General features: G+C 43.8%; 1 protein-coding gene across 1 annotated transcript in view; it reads right to left on the bottom strand.

Moving 5' to 3' along the window:
• Nucleotides 1-1,854: 1,854 nt before the first annotated feature.
• The window catches only part of GC (gamma-glutamyl carboxylase), a 55,030-nt gene continuing 37,165 nt past the window's right edge, over nucleotides 1,855-19,719 (bottom strand). Inside the window, exons 9-17 of the mRNA XM_080277874.1 lie at nucleotides 15,323-15,429; nucleotides 14,333-14,450; nucleotides 12,774-12,874; nucleotides 12,268-12,396; nucleotides 11,601-11,807; nucleotides 8,076-8,196; nucleotides 3,051-3,205; nucleotides 2,720-2,882; nucleotides 1,855-1,934 (exon numbers count right to left, since the gene is read on the bottom strand). Coding sequence (XP_080134000.1) covers nucleotides 1,855-1,934; nucleotides 2,720-2,882; nucleotides 3,051-3,205; nucleotides 8,076-8,196; nucleotides 11,601-11,807; nucleotides 12,268-12,396; nucleotides 12,774-12,874; nucleotides 14,333-14,450; nucleotides 15,323-15,429 — 1,181 coding nt within the window. The remainder of the gene's footprint in view (nucleotides 1,935-2,719; nucleotides 2,883-3,050; nucleotides 3,206-8,075; nucleotides 8,197-11,600; nucleotides 11,808-12,267; nucleotides 12,397-12,773; nucleotides 12,875-14,332; nucleotides 14,451-15,322; nucleotides 15,430-19,719) is intronic.

Below are 19,719 nucleotides of genomic sequence, written 5' to 3'. Positions count from 1 at the left end.
TGGCCTCACCTAATTATTCTCACAAATTTTTCCCAGTGTCTTATTGTGTCCATATTTATCATGCCCCCAACATTCTTAGTTCCCAAGTCTTCTCCTAAATCTGTGGGGGGGCAGGCTTGCTCGGTGGTAGAGCGCCTGACTGGAGACTTAAGGATCGAGAGTTCATACCCCACCCGGGTAGCTGCCCTGCTGGGAGAGATAATGCTTTCTTGTCACCTAGTGGGGCTATATAATCTATCAAGGTCGAGCTCAGGGAATTCATTTCCCCATATTAAAAATTCCAGCAAAAATTCCTAAATCTGTGGATGTTGTTCAATCCCACAGTGTGACACCACACATTCACTCCATCTTTCTCATTTCATTTTTCTCAAATTATGAACATGTTCCTTCTGTACTGCCCATGTTTTGCTACCATACTTCATTACACTATGCATACAAAACATAAAGTTTCCCTCCTATATGTAGAGAGAGTCCCTTCATTGTCAGTAGGACACAAAGACTGTAGATGTTTTTCATACTTTTTTTTTTCTTCCTTGCTCTCTCAGTTAAGCTAGTTTTAATGCCCCAGTCACCCACCTCCATGCTAATCATACTCACGCAAGCAGTGAAACTCATATTCACACATGAGCTACATCCCCAATGTGTCTCCTCGAGCCTAGCTCAGACCATATGAATTCACATGCATATAACTCACAGGTAATTACATGTACCATGCACACCACATCTCATACGTACATATACTCCTCAAACACCATACAAAATAGAGTTTCTACCCGCAGTTTTCGTGCATATAACACCCACAGTGGAAGGGTTAATTAATGATTTTTATTGTTACATGAAGTACAATATATTTGATGACCTCTTAGGATTTTGTGCTTGTAAAGCTATATATCCAAACTTTGCCTTAAGTAGGCCTCCTTATCACCTGATTGCTTCCACTGAAATGAAATTAACTCTGATGTTTAACAGTACTGGCAGACAGTTGAAATATCCATGGAGTGAAGTTCCCCTTTAGCCTAGTGTCCTTGTCATTGAGACCCATGCACAACCTGCCTGTCAGTTCTTTGTCTCAAGCCTCAGAGTGAGCTCCCCTGCCTGCCAGGACCCATTTGCTTGTGTTGTTTTGACTTATTCTGATGTGTTCCAATGGTGACACTGCCTCACAGTTTTCCAGGCTGTTAGCATCACACCATGGTCTTTGTGGATGTCCTTTGGCCACTGTAATGTGTGTGTGTTAGGTGTTTATGAGTGTGGTAAGGCAGAGTAGTTGCTGCTTCTTCCATGCTACAGTACTGTATTTTCCATCTTGACTTCTGTTCTCCCACATTTCTTTCTTCCATCCCTTACCCTATTTAGCTCTTGAGTGCACTTCGTTGGGGTGGGTTAGCCCCCCCCCTCTCTCTCTCTCTCTTGTTTAATTTTTTAAGCTCTTGCTGCTCTGGTGCTGTTTTGCAGTCTTTACTCTTTTTAACATTTTCTTCTGAAAGAGGAAAAGCTGAGAAAAAAAGCAGTTACAGATGAATAAGGTTGAAAGGTAATGGAGAAGTTAGGGCTAGTGAATTAGGAGCATATTTACGTGTATTAGGAAAGTTAGTGCGGTGCAAGTTGTTGGTGTGGCTCCAGTTTCATCTGGATCTGAATCCAGTGGACTGCAGGCTGATTGCCTTTCTCTTACAGTCCACCATCCCCCTTTAAGGGGATAGGGTGTTGAGGGATGTTTACATAACCAGGCAGCAAAGCTGCCTGGATATATCAGAGTCACCATGCAAAAATATCCCTCTCGAGCATTGCCAGGGTACCTATGTTCATGGAGTGTTTGATTAGGATTGCTATAGCTTGAACAAACATCTTCATTTACTTGGATGTAAATGAGCCTGAAAGGATGTGAATGGACATGATGTGACCTGATATGTCCTCATTGGATCCAGACTGACCTGAATGGGCCAAATTGACCTTAATGGACATGTGAATTGATCTTTAAACTCCTTGCAAAAGACCTTTCAGAAATTGATCATTAGACACTGATTGGTAATTAAATCAGGCAAAAGAATAACTGACTTTATCAAATGTTATTTTCCTGTCTTTAAGCTATGAAGCAGGGAGACAGTTGAAGAATGTTCTTGATCATATTGTATTTTTGTATTTCATCAGATAGGTTTTGAAAATTCTGCCAGTAGATGTTCAGATACTTGGTTATATTATCATTCATTTTGCAGTATTATAGGACATTTTAAAATCATTTAACCAATCTGATTTTCGTTTTTGCAGAAGAAAAAAACCTACTTCATATTCTAGATGCCTTCCAAGTTAGCACAGTAGTAGCCATATTAATGCAGCACAGGATCTTTGACAGTATAACTGTGTTTAATTCTTGTAGACCTTTTTGTATTCCTTTAGTTCTTGTCTTCTGTTACCTAAACTACCATACAGTTACTCATGAGTAGTGAATATGTGGCTTGCAGAAAGAGTTTACCACTCCTGTAAAAGGTCAGCGATTTCCATTGGAAAAATCTAATGAAGTCCTGCATTGTTGGAAAATCACCAAGCAAATCCTGTTTCATTTCATTGCTCTCATGACTTTCTGTGCTGAAAGAACTTGTCTCACTCCCATCTTGCATGTGCAAGCCCTCTGTAATGTGATATCTTTTCAGTGTTGAATTAGTAAAGGTGAACATGTAGAAGGCTGGGTGGGAAGAAGTTGTGGTTAAGGAATGCATACATCCACTTGGCAACACCACTTGGTCTCCAGAGCTTAGAACCAATGACTGCAGAGCACCTGTTATCCTGGTTTTGGTTTGCCATCTCTGAGTAGTTCTTTCAGCTGAATCTCTCCACAGTTCTTCACTGGGGTGAATTGTATCCACAGCATTGTTTTGTGAGACCTGCAAAGTTGAGCCTTAATTAACATATTCTGCATTTACTATTTATTACAGTATTTATGATGGCCCTGAACTTGAATTTTGCCACATAGAAGTGTCAGTTTAGCATGAGCTATTGAGGCATCTTCATTGTAATTGAGCTGATCAAAGGTTTACATTCAGTTAGCTTACCTGTATTGTCGTAGTCAAGCTCCTGTTAAATTGTGGAAAAGGATGAGGCAGTGATGGTGTTATGGTGGATGGCAGCTGCAATGTTACCTCACCCCACAGCACCTCTAAGGTCACATTCTCCAAGTCAGAGCTCAGATAATTCTCCAGAGTCAGACCTGAGGAGACAGTTGAAAGGGGGTCATACAGTGGATGAGGGGGAAAAAAAATGAAAAGGGAAGAGTGTTGGGTATAAGTGGGGGAAAATAAGGTAAGGGAAATTACTGAATTTGTAGGTTAAATATGATGCAGACTGCTGTATGAACATCCTGGCACTAGATTTGTGATACTTTTCCTGTTGCCAATAAACTCTGCAAGATGACGTCAGTTGTATGGGTTCTTATATTGTCACCAGGAAACAGCTCTGGCCTACTGTAAGATCGATCGTACCTGCCTGATTCACTGCCATCCCCTGGAGGAAAGGTCTCATCCTTGTTGTGATTATTGCCCTGTCTCTCTAGCAGTGCATCTTTTGTTAACTGAATACCCTAGTCTTTTAATAGCTTGCTGCAGGTCCCTTTCCACTTTTGGGGTAGGAGATGAGTCTTGTAGTCTGTCTTGGATTCTTGGTACAGCAGCTAGTGTGATGGGAGAAAGCATTCTTGTTTTAAGGAAGTAGACTTCCTTGTATATAGCTATGTGACTTTTCCATGTAATTTAATGGTATGTGATGTTTGTAGATTTAAATAATGTAATACAGTGTATATTTTACCTACAAATTGGACTGTTTGTCAGCAATAATGTTTGCTGTTATGGTTTTTTCGTTTTTGTAGGCTCCAACATGCTTGCATGGGTCGGCCTTGGTCACCTAATGGCGGCTCTCTATGCTGCACAATCTATGGCAGCCTCCCTGTTCAGTCCATTAACCCTGAGGTCACAGTTAATGACCTCATCCCACGTCTTTCTCGGTCTACCCATCGAAACCCCACCCCCAGTATTAACACTTCTCACCATCTGCATCCAGTTATCATCCTCCATCCTCTCTATATACCCAAACCATTTCAATCTACCTCTCCTCATCACAACACCAGTACACTCCAGTCCCATCCTACCTCTCAACTCTTCCATCGTAAGTCCAAGGCCCCCCCAGGCCTTGCACGCAGGGATGCACAGCACATCCACTTAATCGTTGTCATTTCTGTACGTTTGAGCTTGTGAATATCCTATTCCTTTACTGCCCAGGTGTCACTTCCATACAGCAACACACTATTAACACATGTTGCATACAAAGATCCCTTAGCACTTAGGGAGAGTCCTCTCAGTATCAGGAGAGGCAACAGCTCCTTGAATTTCTTCCAACCACTTCATACCCTAGCCACAGAGCTAGCTCCAGCCTCACTTCCAGCACATAACATGTCTCCCAAATAATAAAACTCTTCCACACACTCAAGAGACTCACCAGCAAGTTCAATCCATTCACACCTGACAATCTCCACCTGCTCTCCCCGACACGCTGCACACATAAAATCAGCATTATCTCACACTTTACCTCTAATACCACTACATCTCTTATGCACCCATTTATTACAAACACTGCACAAAATGGAATTACTTTCCATGCCCGTGTGGCAAACTGCACATGGCCACTCTCCCTCTTCTTTGATCGTACCACCGCCAACCCTAGATATCATCACTTTTGTGTTACCTGCATTTACCCTTAAGCCCTTGTGCCCCATACCATCTCTCCACTTCCTAAATCTTTCCTCTGCCTCCCTTTCATTCTCTACAATCAACACCAAATCATCAGCATACAACATCTCCCACAGGAGTCCATTTCTGAAGTCATGGGAGAGGGCTTCAATTACCATGATAAACAACATGGGACTCAAAACTGACCCCTGATGCACACCAACATTCACGGAAAACTCATCACTCAAATCTCCATTCACTCTTACCTGGGTGTGAGCACCCACGTACATGGCCATAACCACCTTAACCAGCCATTCTTCCAACCCAACCGTTCTCATTACCCACTTCACCACCTCCCTGGGGACTTTGTCAAAGGCCTTTTCCAAATCAACAAAAACAAGATACAGATCTCTTTTCTTCCCAATATATTTTTCCTGAAGCTGTCGAACAATGAATATGGCATCAGTGGTCCCCCTACCTGGCATAAACCCAAACTGCATCTCATCAATATTCTCTCTTTCTCTAATCATACCTTCTAGAACTCTCTCCATTGCCTTCATTATCTGATCTAAAAGCTTTATACCTCTATAATTTCCTCTTTCCAGGGCATCACCCTTCCCACTGTGCACATTTACAATTACACTCTTCAACCAGTCATCTGGGACAACACAATCATATATATTCATATTTATTAGGTCAGTGACTAACCTCACCCCAATATCTCCTGAGGCCTTGAGCATTTCGGCAGTCAACCCAGACGCACCTGCTGCCTTCCCCACCTTCATCCTGCCTATTGCCTCACTCACAGTAGCTGCTTCAATCAAAGGCCAAACACTGGATCTGCTGGCTCCAAACCTTCCCTGTCCCAATCAAACTCCTTATTCAACAACCGGCTATAATGCTTTCTCCATGCATCTTTAATATCCCCACTGTTCACCACTACCTTTCCTTCATCATTCTTCACATACTGCTCACCTATAATATCCCGATTATCCCTCTTCATATGATTTGCCACCTTAAATATCGTATTTTTCCTTTCCCCATGATATAGGTTATCAAGTAAAGGTCTCTGTGACTCAGACTTCACCCTGTATACCTTTCTTCTAGCCCTACACTTGGCAGCCAAGTATTCCTCCTTGTTACCACCCTTCTTCCATTCCTGGAGAAGACTTCTTTTCTCCTTAAATGCAGCTTCTACACCCTCATCCCACCACCAAGTTACTTTATGTCTTGGTGGGCCTCTTGTCCAACTGCATATTACATCAGTAACTCAAGAGGTTGTTCTTGACTGATCGTTAACACCTCTGACTACTACTCCCTGTTCAGCCACCACTCTCCTCATTATGTTATGTTGCCGGGAAAATCTTCCTTAATTAGTTTTTGCCATTTGAGCATACTGTGTTTAAGTCAGGGATCCCCTGTGCAGTCATGATTGTATGCAATAGAGTTATGGCTAGGGAAAACCTATCACGTACTGATTTATCGTACTGCATACTGTACTGATGTTGATTTAATATGGGTTAATGGGGATACGTTGGGGGTCAAGGGCCACATGGCCTAAAATTTCAAGAAACCTTAATGTTTTTGGCTTGCCCTCGGTGCCCTCATTAGCACCATAAAAAGTTATTCCTGTACGTAATGTTGCACACTGCACCATTCATTGTGCACTTTTGTTTGGCGATGGTGACTGTTTCAGTGGCCTTGCACACATGGGACAGAATGAAAGGGAGACAATCACAATACATGTAAACACTGTGCAGCCATCATGGCTCAGATGTCTGATTGTTGGCTTGTGTGGGAGGCACCGGGTAAGCATGAGATTGTCACACAAGGCTATCACAAGTATCGTACGAGTGAATTCCATGATCATTTACCTGAAGCTAAGTATAACTGATTTTGTTAATTTATCGCATACCAAAGTAACTAATACCTAGTCATGGCTGTATTTCATCTTCCTGAATAAAGGGCATCTCTACATGAATGATAGCTATAAGAACTGTTAAGTAATAAACTAAAAACAATAGGAGGGAAGATTGTCACAGTAAATAACTGCATGGGAAGAATATGACATCACAACGATCCTCAGATTCAGGGATGTTGCCAGATGGTAGGATCCACGTATATACCATAGCAGGAAGGTCAGAGTGCAAACATTTAGAAACCCTGCAAGAGGATTCTCAGCCTTTACAGCATTCTGTAGAGTAATGAGGACTCTAGCTGTAGCTCTTTTTTGGTCTAGACTCTAAATGACTCCTCCTAGCCTCCACAAAATATTGATAGCAGTCACAGAGAGAGATAACATCTCTCTTCCACACGAAAATATGGATTTAATGATGGCAAAGAGAAAATATAATTAGTTCAAAAGCTCGCAGTTAAATTTTGGCAAAATGAAGTACACAATGAGTGAAGAGGAAGAAATTAACCTTCTATATACAGACTAATAATATTTTTTATTTTTATTTATTTATTTTTTTTTTAAATGAGAAATGACCCAAGAACTTGAGAAGAATTATCAAAACCCTCAATAATCCGAACCTTCTTTTAATGAATTTCGGTTTTAACGACCACCATGAGCTGGCAGAACATTATGTGCTTTTAACAAATTTTGTTTGGTTAGGACAAATGGGAAACACCGACCAGCGTGGTGTCCCTATGCATACACATGGACACCTGCGCTCCTCCGCATCCTGCAGAATGCCTCACCAGTCTCTAGGTGACAAGCATCATAAGAGGAGCCGTAAATAGAGCATTTATTGAGAAAAAGAAACATTTAGACCTGGCTGTATGCTACTGTGTACGACTGTACAGCCAAACAACGCTCTATATTTTTGTTCGGTAAAAGCCACGACGCCTGGGAAATTACCGGGCAGCATGGTATTCAGCTTTAACGTCAAGGGTCTGGTACCAAGTAGTTCATTATATTGAGGGTGTACTGTAATAAAAATAATTTGGTTTTACGCCAGGTATCCCTGAACGACTAAGGCGTTGCCCCTGGGTAGAGGACTTTTGGACTGGAGCGTGTAGCATTTTATGACCGGATGCCCTTCCTGATTTTTACCAATGACCCTTGGGTGGATTCGATCCTCCGACCCTTCGGTCAGAGCGGAGCGCTCTAACCCACTGAGCCATGGCTGCTACATTGAGGGTGTACTGTAATTTGGGAAAAAAAAAAAAATCCTTTTCGGATTGACATACAGCTCCCGTAAGAAGATGCGGAATGTTCCTTAATAGTGGCAGGCATCACATGCCATAATACCCAAAAAGATTTTTTTAAATACAATACCTGTACTGCACTTTCCAGTGTACTAATTTTTGCTTTCTATGAGTACAAGTGAGCATTTATGGACCTCTGTTACTAACCAGGAAAATCAGCAACAAAGATCCTTTCAGTAAAAGGTGACATTAGGATAGCTTGATGATGCAGATGGTGAAGACGTTCACGCCACGGTCCTACAGCAACCAAAGGCAGTACCCACTCTGTCTTAATAGTAAGAAAAAAAAAAAGAATCAGCAATTGCAGGGTCATAATAAATCAAGAGGACAGCTTATCATCTGTCTATCTATCTATTGTCAGATGTCTCGATCCCGTAAGGGGTGGTCACAAACAAATCGCCTCCACATCGCCCTGTCCAATGCCACTTCACTGCCTTGCTCCCAGCTCACACACCCCTCTGTCCTATACCTCTCCACTCCATCCTTCCATCTCATCGTCGACCTCCCCCTCCCTCTCCCCCCCACCTCACTCGCATACACTCTTCTCGTCAGTCTTTTGCCTTCCATCCTCTCCACATGGCCAAACCACCTTAATGTATTTCTCCTAAAACTTTCTATCACATTCACGTCCACACTACAGCGCTCCTTCACTTCCTTATTTGGCAGTCTGTCTCTCCATGTAACTCCACATGCTTCTCTCACATAACTCATTTCCACTGCTCTCATTCTTGACTTGTGTCCTTCCAACAAGGTCCAAGCTTCACTTCCATACGTTAGAGTTGGTATCACAATACTGTCATGCAGTGACTTTTTTACTTCCGTGCTCACTTCCCTGTTCCTTATCACTGCTTTCAAAGAACCAGGAACCTTTCTTCCCTGTTGTACCCTTTCAAGCACTTCACACTCTAAACTTCCATCCATACTCATCACACTACTCAAGTACTGTACTTAAACACACTCACATTTCCATTTCCTCCTCATCCAGCCTCACTACACATTCAGTGATTTCACTTCTTTCAAAGACCACAACTTTCCTCTTCCCTACATTCATCTTTTGATTCCGTTTCTTACACACACTCATAAATTCATTCACCAAGCCTTGCAGTTCCCGTTCGCCTTCACTTAATACAGTATCTTCTGCAAACAACAATAGCCTACAGAGAGTTTCCAAACACTGCCTTCTTTCATCAGGGTCGCTCCAACATCCACTGCCCTACCTTGCGTCTTTTTAAACCTCATCCATATACAGATTGAACAACCATGAGGACATGACACATCCCTGTTTCAATCCAACATTCAGATAGAATAACTCATTCAGTTCACTGTCCACACGCACTGCAGCCTTAGCACCCTCATACATACTCCTCACGACATTCAACAGTTTCCCATTTACTCCATACATCCTTAATACTTTCCATATTCTTTGTCTATCCACCCTGTCATATGATTTCTCCAAATCCTTGAAGGCTGCATACAACTTCTTTCCTTTCTCTAGAAACTTTTCCACTAAAGATCTAAGAATGAATATCTGCTCTACACCTCTTCCCTTCCTAAAACCTCCCTATTCTTCTCCAACTAAGTCCTCTGTTATTTCCCTAACTTTTTCAATAAGTAACCTACCATATACTTTTTCTGTTACACTAAGAAGACGAATGTCCCTATGATTACCACACTTTGTTTTCTGATTTTCCTTTGTACAGGGGAATAATTACTCTCTACCTGACTTCCAATCCTCCGGGACTCTACCCTCCTTCCAGGCCAATCTGCACATCTTCCATATCCGTTCTACCATTATCTCTCCCCCATGCTTCAGCATTTCACCACACACTCCATCAGTTCCTTGGGCTTTCCCCATTTTGACTCTTCATTGCTTCCACTACTTCCATCCTACTGATTCCTTCCTGTCTTCTCACCTCCCTCCTCCTCCCAGCCATTTTCCAGCCAATTATACTCGCATTACTTTCATTCTCTATATTCAACAATCCCTTAAAGTGTTCACTTTTTCTCCCTCTCCATTAGCAATATACCATTTTTATCTTTCACTCCCAGACTTACTTCTTTAACACCCTGTCTAACGCTCTTTACCCCTTTCCAGAATATTCTATTACATTCCCTCCACTTTACACTCAAATTGCTTCCAAACTCCTCATCCACTCTCTTCATACTCTCTCATACGAATTTTTTCATCTCTTGCTTCCTCTCTTCATATAACTCTTCTGTCTCTCAACTTCCTTCATGCCCCTGTTTCTCATCCACTCACTATATGCCTTCTTTTGCGCCACAGCCTGTCTCACCTCTTCATTCCACCATGCTGTTCCTTGCACCTCCTTTCGTCTTCTCTTCACCCTACACAACACCTCACATGCAGCACAGATTTCCTCTGTGAATATCGTGCACACACCTTCCACGTCCCCCATCTGCTCCAAATCATATTTACCCAATCGCTCCTCCACTTCTCTCATATATTTTGCCTTTTTTCCATCCACTTGCAGCCTTTGTACCCTCCGTGTATGGACTACATCCTCCTGTCCTTCGCTTCTCCTACTCTTCCATTTCATTTGAACCTTGACTTTCACCACCATCCAGTGGTGGTCAGATAGTTCAGAAAGTCCACTCCCCCAACCTCCGCATGCTCTTGAATCCACTACACACCTTCTCATTCTATCATCCACACACACATACTCATTGCTTTCCGTTCATTCAGTTCACCACCCTCCTTTCTCATCACTCCCTACATAAGCCTGTGGATCATTTTGTGTCTAAAAAGAGTATTGGCTAACACCAACCCCCTCCCTGCACAAATTTCCACAGCTTATCAGAACAACAGAATATTTTCTGTTTCAACAAATTTAATGAAGTGGATGGGTTTGATTGCTAGTTGAGTGGAGCTGGTGCCTTATAAATGTTTGCTGATAGGGAGCAATACTGTTGCACATGGTACAGAACTGCACAGTTACCAATATTTGACCAGTGGTGCAGGTGAAAACTGCAGTTTAACTATGACCATGCAGATGGAAGTGGCTGAGCACTCCCATTAAGGGTATCAATGCTGTCCAAAGCTGTGAAATAGGTTGCATGGATTTGCTGCCTAATCAAGGCTGGTGAATACAGTGTTTGCAACTCACCTGCTTTGCAAGAAGGCCTGTTAGGTTAGAGTGGTGTCACCCAGCCCACTCTTTTGTGTGTGATCTCTGAGTCGTCACCCCGAGTGTGGCATCTCCCTCTGCCTCATGAGCCCTTCTCTCAGTGTACACAACTTGTGCTGTACCTAAGCCCTTTACATAAAACCCATCTCCTTGCTGACAAACCTATTACCGTTGTCTTTCAATGTATCACAAGTTAAATGTGCTGACGAATTATATTCGGTAAACCGGTAGCTGAACACTGAATTCTGTACTGTTCTAAACTGCTAATAAAATAGTTTTTTTTTTCTTTTTTTAGTGATTAAGAAATAAATACAAAATAAAATAACAAGTTCTGATTGTGAAAAGTTATTGGAAAATTACAGAAGTTTACACTTTGAAGTGTTAAAACACCTTTTGGACACATGAAAAACCAAAAGATGAGTCAGTGGTTGGGTAATGCAGCATGTTTTGAACATAGCTTGTCTGGCCCACATTGTTGCCAGTATCTTGATTAAAAATTGTTATGTATTGTAAAGCTTCAGCTAACCTGTTGCCATGGTGACCAGGGGGCCTGAAGAATGTTGACAGTTGGGTCAAATATCCGCTGCTGAAACCTTCCATTGAGTGACTTCCACACGTCAAGATGAAGTGCAGAAATGTTGACCCCCTGAGCTGCCAGTCGCTCCCTCACACACCTCCCATACTGCACTGCCATGTCTGCATGACTGGTCCATCGCTCGGTTTGCACCCATGCCTGCCCACCCCATACACTTTTATTGTGATGTTCAAAACTGATCTGTTCCATGTAAATTTAATATGATTACTATATATAAACAGACCTGAGATAGGCTTGAGATAAGGAGTTCTGAGATTAGGGGATGGAGAATTAGTGGTCTCCACCATCTGGGATTAAACTCCTCAGGTAGCCTATGACCTTATCTTTGAATCCACCAAAGCCATCAGATACCACAGATTTTGCACCGCCATTGTTGGCAAAAACCAGCTGAGGTGCGTGATAAAGGTTTTTAGCCAATAAATGCATATAACTCAATTGTAAACTAATTACCGGTAATTAACTACATTACAGTATTGTACAGTACTTACATCCACCAGTCACGACTGACTCACGAAGCAAGTACTGTATTTTAGATATATACAGTACAGTACTAAGCGTGAGCTAAACTGACAGTGAATAATGAAAGAATAGGACTGACCCTGGGGTCAACAAAGAGTGTGTTGCCATTGTCCTCCCTGACGGTGACTCTGACGTGCAGGGTGGTCCAGGAGTGTACCATCATATCCCAGCTGTATCCGTATGGACCATCCGTCCATGTGTTGTACCCCTGCAACATCACCAACAGATTTTGGCTATGTATGGGGATATTTTATTCTAAGTACATAATTAGTCACTTTATGCAGCAGTTACTAGCTGCATATTTGCCTTGATGTTTTGTACAGTTTATGCATGTCATGGTAAGGCAGTATTATTAGCAAGAACAGAGAACATTTCTTATGTGCCTCCCCAAGCAGAGCTGCGTTATATGAATTTCAGAAATATTTGAGGAGTGCCTGTCTTTGGGTTGAACCTTGCCTCCAAAAACGGTATTTTTTTTTTTTTTTTTTTTTTTTTACATCTGACTAAAAATCAGATAAACATGTCAAATTTTTCTCTTGCATGGTCATATATCAAGTGACAGAGTGGGACAGATACTTGCCGCACCTTGGTAATTGAGTGTGAGAAAGGGAGGGCCAGCTGGAGCATGATGTACCCCACCACCACCACACTCCGACCCCGAGCACCCCACCCCACACTCAGCTCGCCTGGGAAAGTGGGGGTAAGCATACCTTGTGTAGTGTATAAGACCGTTTGCTTCGTACAGCTACCCTACATTTAATAACCATACTGAATATTTTCATAACCATACCTTGGTGAATATCTGAATTGAAAAACTATGAGAAAAGTAGCACCAGAGAGGCGATTTACACTCGTACCGCACCAAATGGTCTAAAAGCTGGATGTCTGACTTTGCCCAGAGACTTTAGTACTTGACATTTTACTGTCATAATTAAATTGCTTCATTCTTGCCAAGCCCTTAACCCTTCCACCAAGTCTGGTTCATATCAGATCAAAACTGTTTGAGTTGACTGCCCAGTGACCTTGACTTTTAACTTTTCCCTGTAACCTTGACCTTTGAACTGTTCTCAGAATTGAAGCTTTTTACCTTGTCTACACTTGTACCCTTCCACAAACTTTAGTCCAACTCAGACAAAACAATAAGTTGACTTGGCCATTGTCCTAGGTATGTCAGCCCCTTGGGTGATCCCCAACTTATCCACCAGATATGATTCAGGTGAGATAAAAATGCTTGTTATTAACGTACCCGGGACTGAACTTACTGTAATGCTAGTCGGCTTCCCGTTCCTTTAACGCCTAGTGTGCAGCTAGGTTCTCTTTCTAGACCGGAGCATAGACAAATAAGAGAGGCAGGACACAATAATTCAAAGCAACAAAACCTTACATGTGTATTGCTAAATTCCACTGTGGAACGAGCAGATGTCACAAATACAGGTATACTGGACAACTATAATTCTAAGGCCTAGATATGAGGTGTTTGTATCGCGCAGGATACTACTCAGGACAAGATCGGGTGAGGTGAATAGCACTTAGGGCAGAGAAGTTATGCACTATTATTGTGGGAAAGTCTAGGTTCTGTGTACTGGTGGAGGTGGTGGCACTGTTTCACTGCGGGTAGGCTAAGGGGTTTGTTGGTCAGGTTGTTAATTATTACTTTTGTACTGGGGCCTCCGTATGATAGTGTGAGGCGGTGTCACCATCTGATAGCGTGTTCACAGAGATAGACCCGTATTTCACTGCCTTGCCGTGTTCACTGTTTCACTGTTACCTTGCTTATTCCACCACTCTTTTATATTATTACTGATGCTTTTCTCACTGACTTCCCCTATTCTGTTAACTCACTGTTCTGCCTTTACTTCACTATGTCACAGACGCTGTGCTTTCACTATCACTCACTTTCGGGTCTGGGCATAGTGGCGGTCAGGTACAGGGGCGGCGGAGGTGACTCAGCCTCACTACTGATGGGGCTGAGTTACGCCAGGGGCCTCTGTATTCAGGGCCCACGGGATCACGCTTAGGGGCGTCCTCTCTTGTCTGGTGCTGCTGGTGGCGAAGGGTCCCACGCTTTCAGGACTTCGGGCGGGAGTCTGGCCGTCAGGGCTGGGGCCGAATAGCTGCCTGAACTTCTCGTTCAGGCGCCTCACGGAGGACGAAGATCTCCGGTGTCGGGGTGTAGAGAGGTCCCACCCGGAGGTCCTGGGGGCGGTATGGAGGTCCCAAGGGCTGCGGTCCCCAGCGGTCGGGGATGCCGTCAGGAGGGAGCTGCGACGTCAGCCTACATCTGGGTCCATCAGGTGAGTCCTCTCAGGAACCGGCTGCAGGGAGAAGAGCCCGGTGGTAGTCACAGGGCCTCTCCAGTACTCCTCCACGCTGGGGGTTCCCTCTGGGTCGTAGGTTGGTGGGCAGGAGTCAGCACCTGACGGAGGAGTGGCTATCAGCCGTCTCCTACTGTAGGGCCCGGCTACTGGCCGTGGCCTTCTCGGGGAGCAGCTGCCAGCCGTCACTAAGGCCTGGCTGCTGGCTGTGGCCTGGGGAAGGGAGCGGCTACCAACCATCTCCTGATGAAGGCGAGAGCGGCTACAGGCCATCTCTTGCGAGGCACCTTCAGAGCAGCTACCAGCCGTCTCCTTGTTACCTCCAGAGCGGCTGCAGGCTGTCTTCTGTAGGAGGGTCAAGCAGCTACCGGCTGTCTCTTTGTTGCCTCCAGAGCGGCTGCAGGCTGTCTCCTGTTGGAGGGTCAAGCAGCTACCGGCCGTCTCAGGGGTGCTGACTGGAGGTGGAGTAACAGCTCCACCCTGTGGTTGTCGGTGGTCGGTTCACCCGAAAGGTAGTCTCGTATTCCTGCTATGGTGGTGACTGGCGAGCTCCGGGTCATAGGAGTGCATGGCCTGGGCGGACTTATGTCCCTGTCGCCTGGAGTCCAGGCGCGCTGTATATACTCCCCTGTGGGCTCCTTCTGGGGGTGTTGGGTTGCCCTCGGTGATACTATACTGCATTTTACTTATCTCAGTATCTGCTCCAGTCATGACCATGGAAAACCAGCGCTCCACAGAAAACCACCTTCGGCAGCCAGGTGCGACGGCCAGGATAGGTACAATGCGAGTGCCTGGCTAAGAGCGGCACGAGGAGCACACATGCACAGCTATGAGCAGACCTTCTAGCCCTGAGTCGTCACCTTCCTGCTGTTGCAGCCCAGACCCCAAGTACTGCCGGCAACCACAGCTCTCCAATCCAGTACTTGCTAGAGGTGGCACGACAGGGAAAGTTAGAGGCTTCTCTGCTACCAGGTTTGCTAGAGATGAACTTCATATATTTGCCAGAAGCGACATGCCCCCTGGATCTGCTAGGTGCAGTCTTGCTATGCAGGAGCACCAACGTCCCACTTCGGCCTCTGGACTGGCTAGACGCGGTCCAGCTACGCAAGGGCACCAGTGTCCCCCTCTGGCCACTGAACTTGCTAAATGCAGTTCGGCCTCTGGACTTGCTAGATGTGGTCCAGTTCTGCAGGAGCACTGACATCCCTCTCTGGCCACTGAACTTGCTAGATGTGGTTCGGCCTCTGGACTTGGTAGATGCGGTCCAACTATGCAGGAGTCCCGATGCCCCTCTTCTACCACTGAAGTTGATAGAGGCGGTTTAGCCCCAGAGGAGCCATGATGTGCCCCAGGTTTGGACCAACTGCCACCAGATACCTCTGCCCTTGGAGTGGATCCTCTTTCAGTACTCCCCACTTCACCCCTCCTCAATTCCCTTCTCCCTGCACCTGGAAAGGAGATCCCGGAGATAACAGCAGATGACCTAGCTGTCCCGGTTTTCCAGGGTCTCTTCTAGCTTCTTCTCGTGCCCACTCTGGGAACAAAGCATGTGTACTGTGCGTCTGTCCTCCACAAGGTCCATTGAGAGAACCGGACATCGGGTTCTTCCCCTTTGGAGCCAGAGTCACAGTATCTCCCTGCAGGCTTTACCAGTATCTTTACACATCACAACACCCACATGTACAGATGTAGACTCAACCCCCTGGGTTTCCTCACTTCCCAGTGCATAGGCCTGGTGGGGATCTCCAGTACGAAGGAAGAGAGAGCTTCCCTCCAGACTCTCAGATCGAGACCCCACTCCCTAACTCGGCCATTTTCCTCCCATTGTCGTTGTTATTCACTCCACTTATCCAGGTTGTATAAAGGGTCAGTAATAATAAACTTGTACTATAGCCATCCAGAGTTTGTGTGTCTTTCTTTTGCTATCAGAGTATGTCGTACTTTGTGTGTTCCTCCCTTTTTAGAAGAACCCAAAGGAACTAGGTTTGCACCAGCATAACAGTTATATTGTTCACATACAGCCACACAGGTCGAACTTTGATCTTGCCCAGTGACCTTGACCTTTGACTGATTGTTCTCAAAACTGATCTCTTCATTCTTGCCTGACCATTAACCATTCCATGATGTTTGGTTCAAATTTGGCCAAAATTGTTTTAGACCTTTCACTGTGACCTTGAACTTTCAGTGATTGTTCTCAAAATCGAATCTTTTATTCTTGTCTCATCCTGAAGCCTTCCTCAAAGTTTGGTGTAAATCAGGTAAAACTTTTAGTTGACCTTGATCTTCTTTTTCAAAAACAATAAATGAGCCTCTTGGTAGATCCTCAACCCATCCACCATGTTTGATCCACAGCAGGTCAAAATTGTTTAATTTACACTCAGACATACAGTTCAAACTTTGGCCTTGACCTCTGATTTTTCTCTAAATTGATTCACTTCATTCTTGCAGTACACTCAACCCTTCCCTGAAGCTTGGTCTGAACTAGGTAAAAATGTAATGTTGATAATGCTAGGTCAGACTTTGAGCTAGCCCTGTGACTTTGACCTTTTATTCTAAAACACAAGTTTACTCACTGGCTGACTTTCAACCCTTCCACCAAGTTTGGTCAGAATTGGATTAAAAAAAAAAAGTTAATTTGTAAACACACACACACACACACACACACACACACACACACACACACACACTGCAAATAGACCGAAAGTGGCGTACGCTAATATAGATAGTCTAATCTCAGCAAGGCTGGAAATAGACGATTTCTTGAGGGTAAATGAGTCGGACAATATGTGCTTTGTAGAGACCAAACTTAGAGAGAATAGGCTATTGAAATCCAAATGGACGATGGGAAATACAAACTATGGAGAAGAGATAGAAACGAAAAAACGGGAGGAGGAGTTATGATAACAGTGAAGAACAACATAAATGTGGACAGTGTGGAACTGGGAGAAGGTAGGGCTGCAGTGACAAACATGATAGTAGAAACCAGAGGGAAAGGCAAGAGAGACATCGCAGTAGCACATGTCCCCTCCCATCGCCCACCCCCAAGACAAGGGCATGGAATGAGGGGGAATATCGGGAAATATTGTCGGACATGGCTAGATACCAACAGAGAGTGACTGAGAAAGGAAACATAATCCTGATGGGTGAGTTTAATTGTAAAGAGGTAAACTGGGAGGAGTGGGACCCAGGAAGTAGTGAAGATTCGTGGGGCAGTATACTGTTAAATATAGCAATGGATAATGTAATGACCCAGTGGGTCAAAGAAGAGACAAAATTTAGAGGTGATGACGCACCAACGAGACTACATTTAATTCTAACCAAAGAACCTGATGCAATTGAATCTCTGAAATATCTGTGGCCCGTAGGAAAAGTGATCATGTAGTGATAGAATTCCAAACGATAGAAGGGAATGGGAAGACAAGGGATGAGCTATACAGGCATGGAAGATACAACTTTGGGAAGGCAGACTTTGTAGGATTGAGAATTTTTTTCGAAGAAGCGGATTGGCGAGAATTCAGGGAGACGAGAGATACAGAAGAAGTGGGATATCTTTCTAGACTTCTATAATACGGGTGTGGAAAAGTATATGCCAAAAATTAGTGGGAAAGAGAACTGGAGAAATGACTGGTTCAACAAAAGGTGTATGATAGAAGAAAAAAATAGAGAGAGAGGGATAAGGCATGGAACAAATGAAGAAAGAGATAGAACAAAGGAAGAATATAAGAAAGCTAGAAATGAATATACAAGAATACGTGAGAGGAAGAAAGAAACTTAGAAAAAGGTATAAATGACATGTGTATGGAAAAACCTACGTTGTTTTACAGGTTTGTTAATGGAAAACTGAAACAAAAGGAAGGAATCAACAAGCTGAAAGTAGCAAGAAATTTCTATAAAGATGCGATTATGTAGGCTAAAATAATGAACAAATGCATCCAATCAGTCTTCACTAGAGAAAATGATTTTGTGGAGGAGGAGGAAGGGACTAGAAATGCGGTGCTAAAAGATGTAAAAGTTGATGTGCAAGAAGTGTACAAATTACTGGAAACTCAAGATGTTAGGAAGGCTCCAGGACCAGACGGGATCTCTAATTGGATACTAAAGGAATGCAGAGAACAACTGGCAGATAAGACTCACGATTTAATTGTGTGTTCTCTGGAAGAAGGGAAAGTGCCTCGGGAATGGAAGAGGGTCAGTGTGGTACCAGTTTATAAGGGACGGAACTAGGAAGAACCCCTGAATTATAGACCAGTGTCCCTGACCAGCTTGGTCGCAGAATTGTGCGAATGAATCTAAAAGACGGATAAAACATCTGGAGGAGATGGACATTTTGGCAACTCAGTTTGGATTCAGAAGTGGAAAGTCGTGTGTTTCCAACTTGTTGAGTTTCTACTCAAGAGCTACTGACGTGCTACAAGAGAAAGATAGTTGGGTGGATTGTGTGCATTTAGATCTGGAGAAAGCCTTTGACAAGGTACCCTACAAGCGACAAATGTGGAAATCGGAACATATAGGAGGACTGAAGGGGAACCTCTTGGAGTGGATGAGAGACTTCTTGGGAGACAGACAAATGAGGACAGTAATAAAGGACAGGATATCTGGATAGAGGGAAGTAACAAGTGGATTCCCACAGGGCTCGGTGTTAGCGCCCGTAATGTTCCTGATTTACGTAAACGGTATGGTAGATGGAATGAACAGTCATGTAAGTCTGTTTGCTGACGATGCAAAGATCATGAGGAAAGTAGAAGTGCAAGAAAACTGTAAAATGCTGCAGGAGGATTTGGATAGAATTCATGAGTGAAGCCGGAAATGAAATCCATTGCAAAAAAAGTAAAATATTGGAAATGGGTAAAAGTACCAAGAGATCATCACTGAATTATTTGATGGGTAATGAACCAATCACAAAAGCGAGAGAAGAGTAGGACTTGGGAGTGCTGGTCCAGGATAATTTGTCACGCGAAAAACACAGTAACAAGATAGTTAGAGGGACGTGTAATCTCTTGACTAACATAAGAGTAGCATTTCATTACATGGATGAGATGATGAAAAAATTGATAGTGGCCATGATCCGTCCCAGGTTGGAATGTGCAGCCGTAGTGTGGTCCCCACATAAAAAGAAATATATAAACAAGATCGAGAGAATACAAAAAACAGCAACTAAGATGGTCCCTAGCCTGGCAGATCTGTCGTACAATGAAAGGCTGGAAAAGCTAGATCCG

Source organism: Coenobita brevimanus, chromosome 71 (genome assembly GCF_032717465.1).
Source record: "Coenobita brevimanus isolate Jiangsu-jjx chromosome 71, ASM3271746v2, whole genome shotgun sequence".
In the NCBI taxonomy this organism is placed as follows: domain Eukaryota; kingdom Metazoa; phylum Arthropoda; class Malacostraca; order Decapoda; family Coenobitidae; genus Coenobita; species Coenobita brevimanus.
The sequence above is the reverse complement of the archived record's forward strand: the minus strand, read 5'-3'. Positions and strand labels throughout refer to the sequence as shown.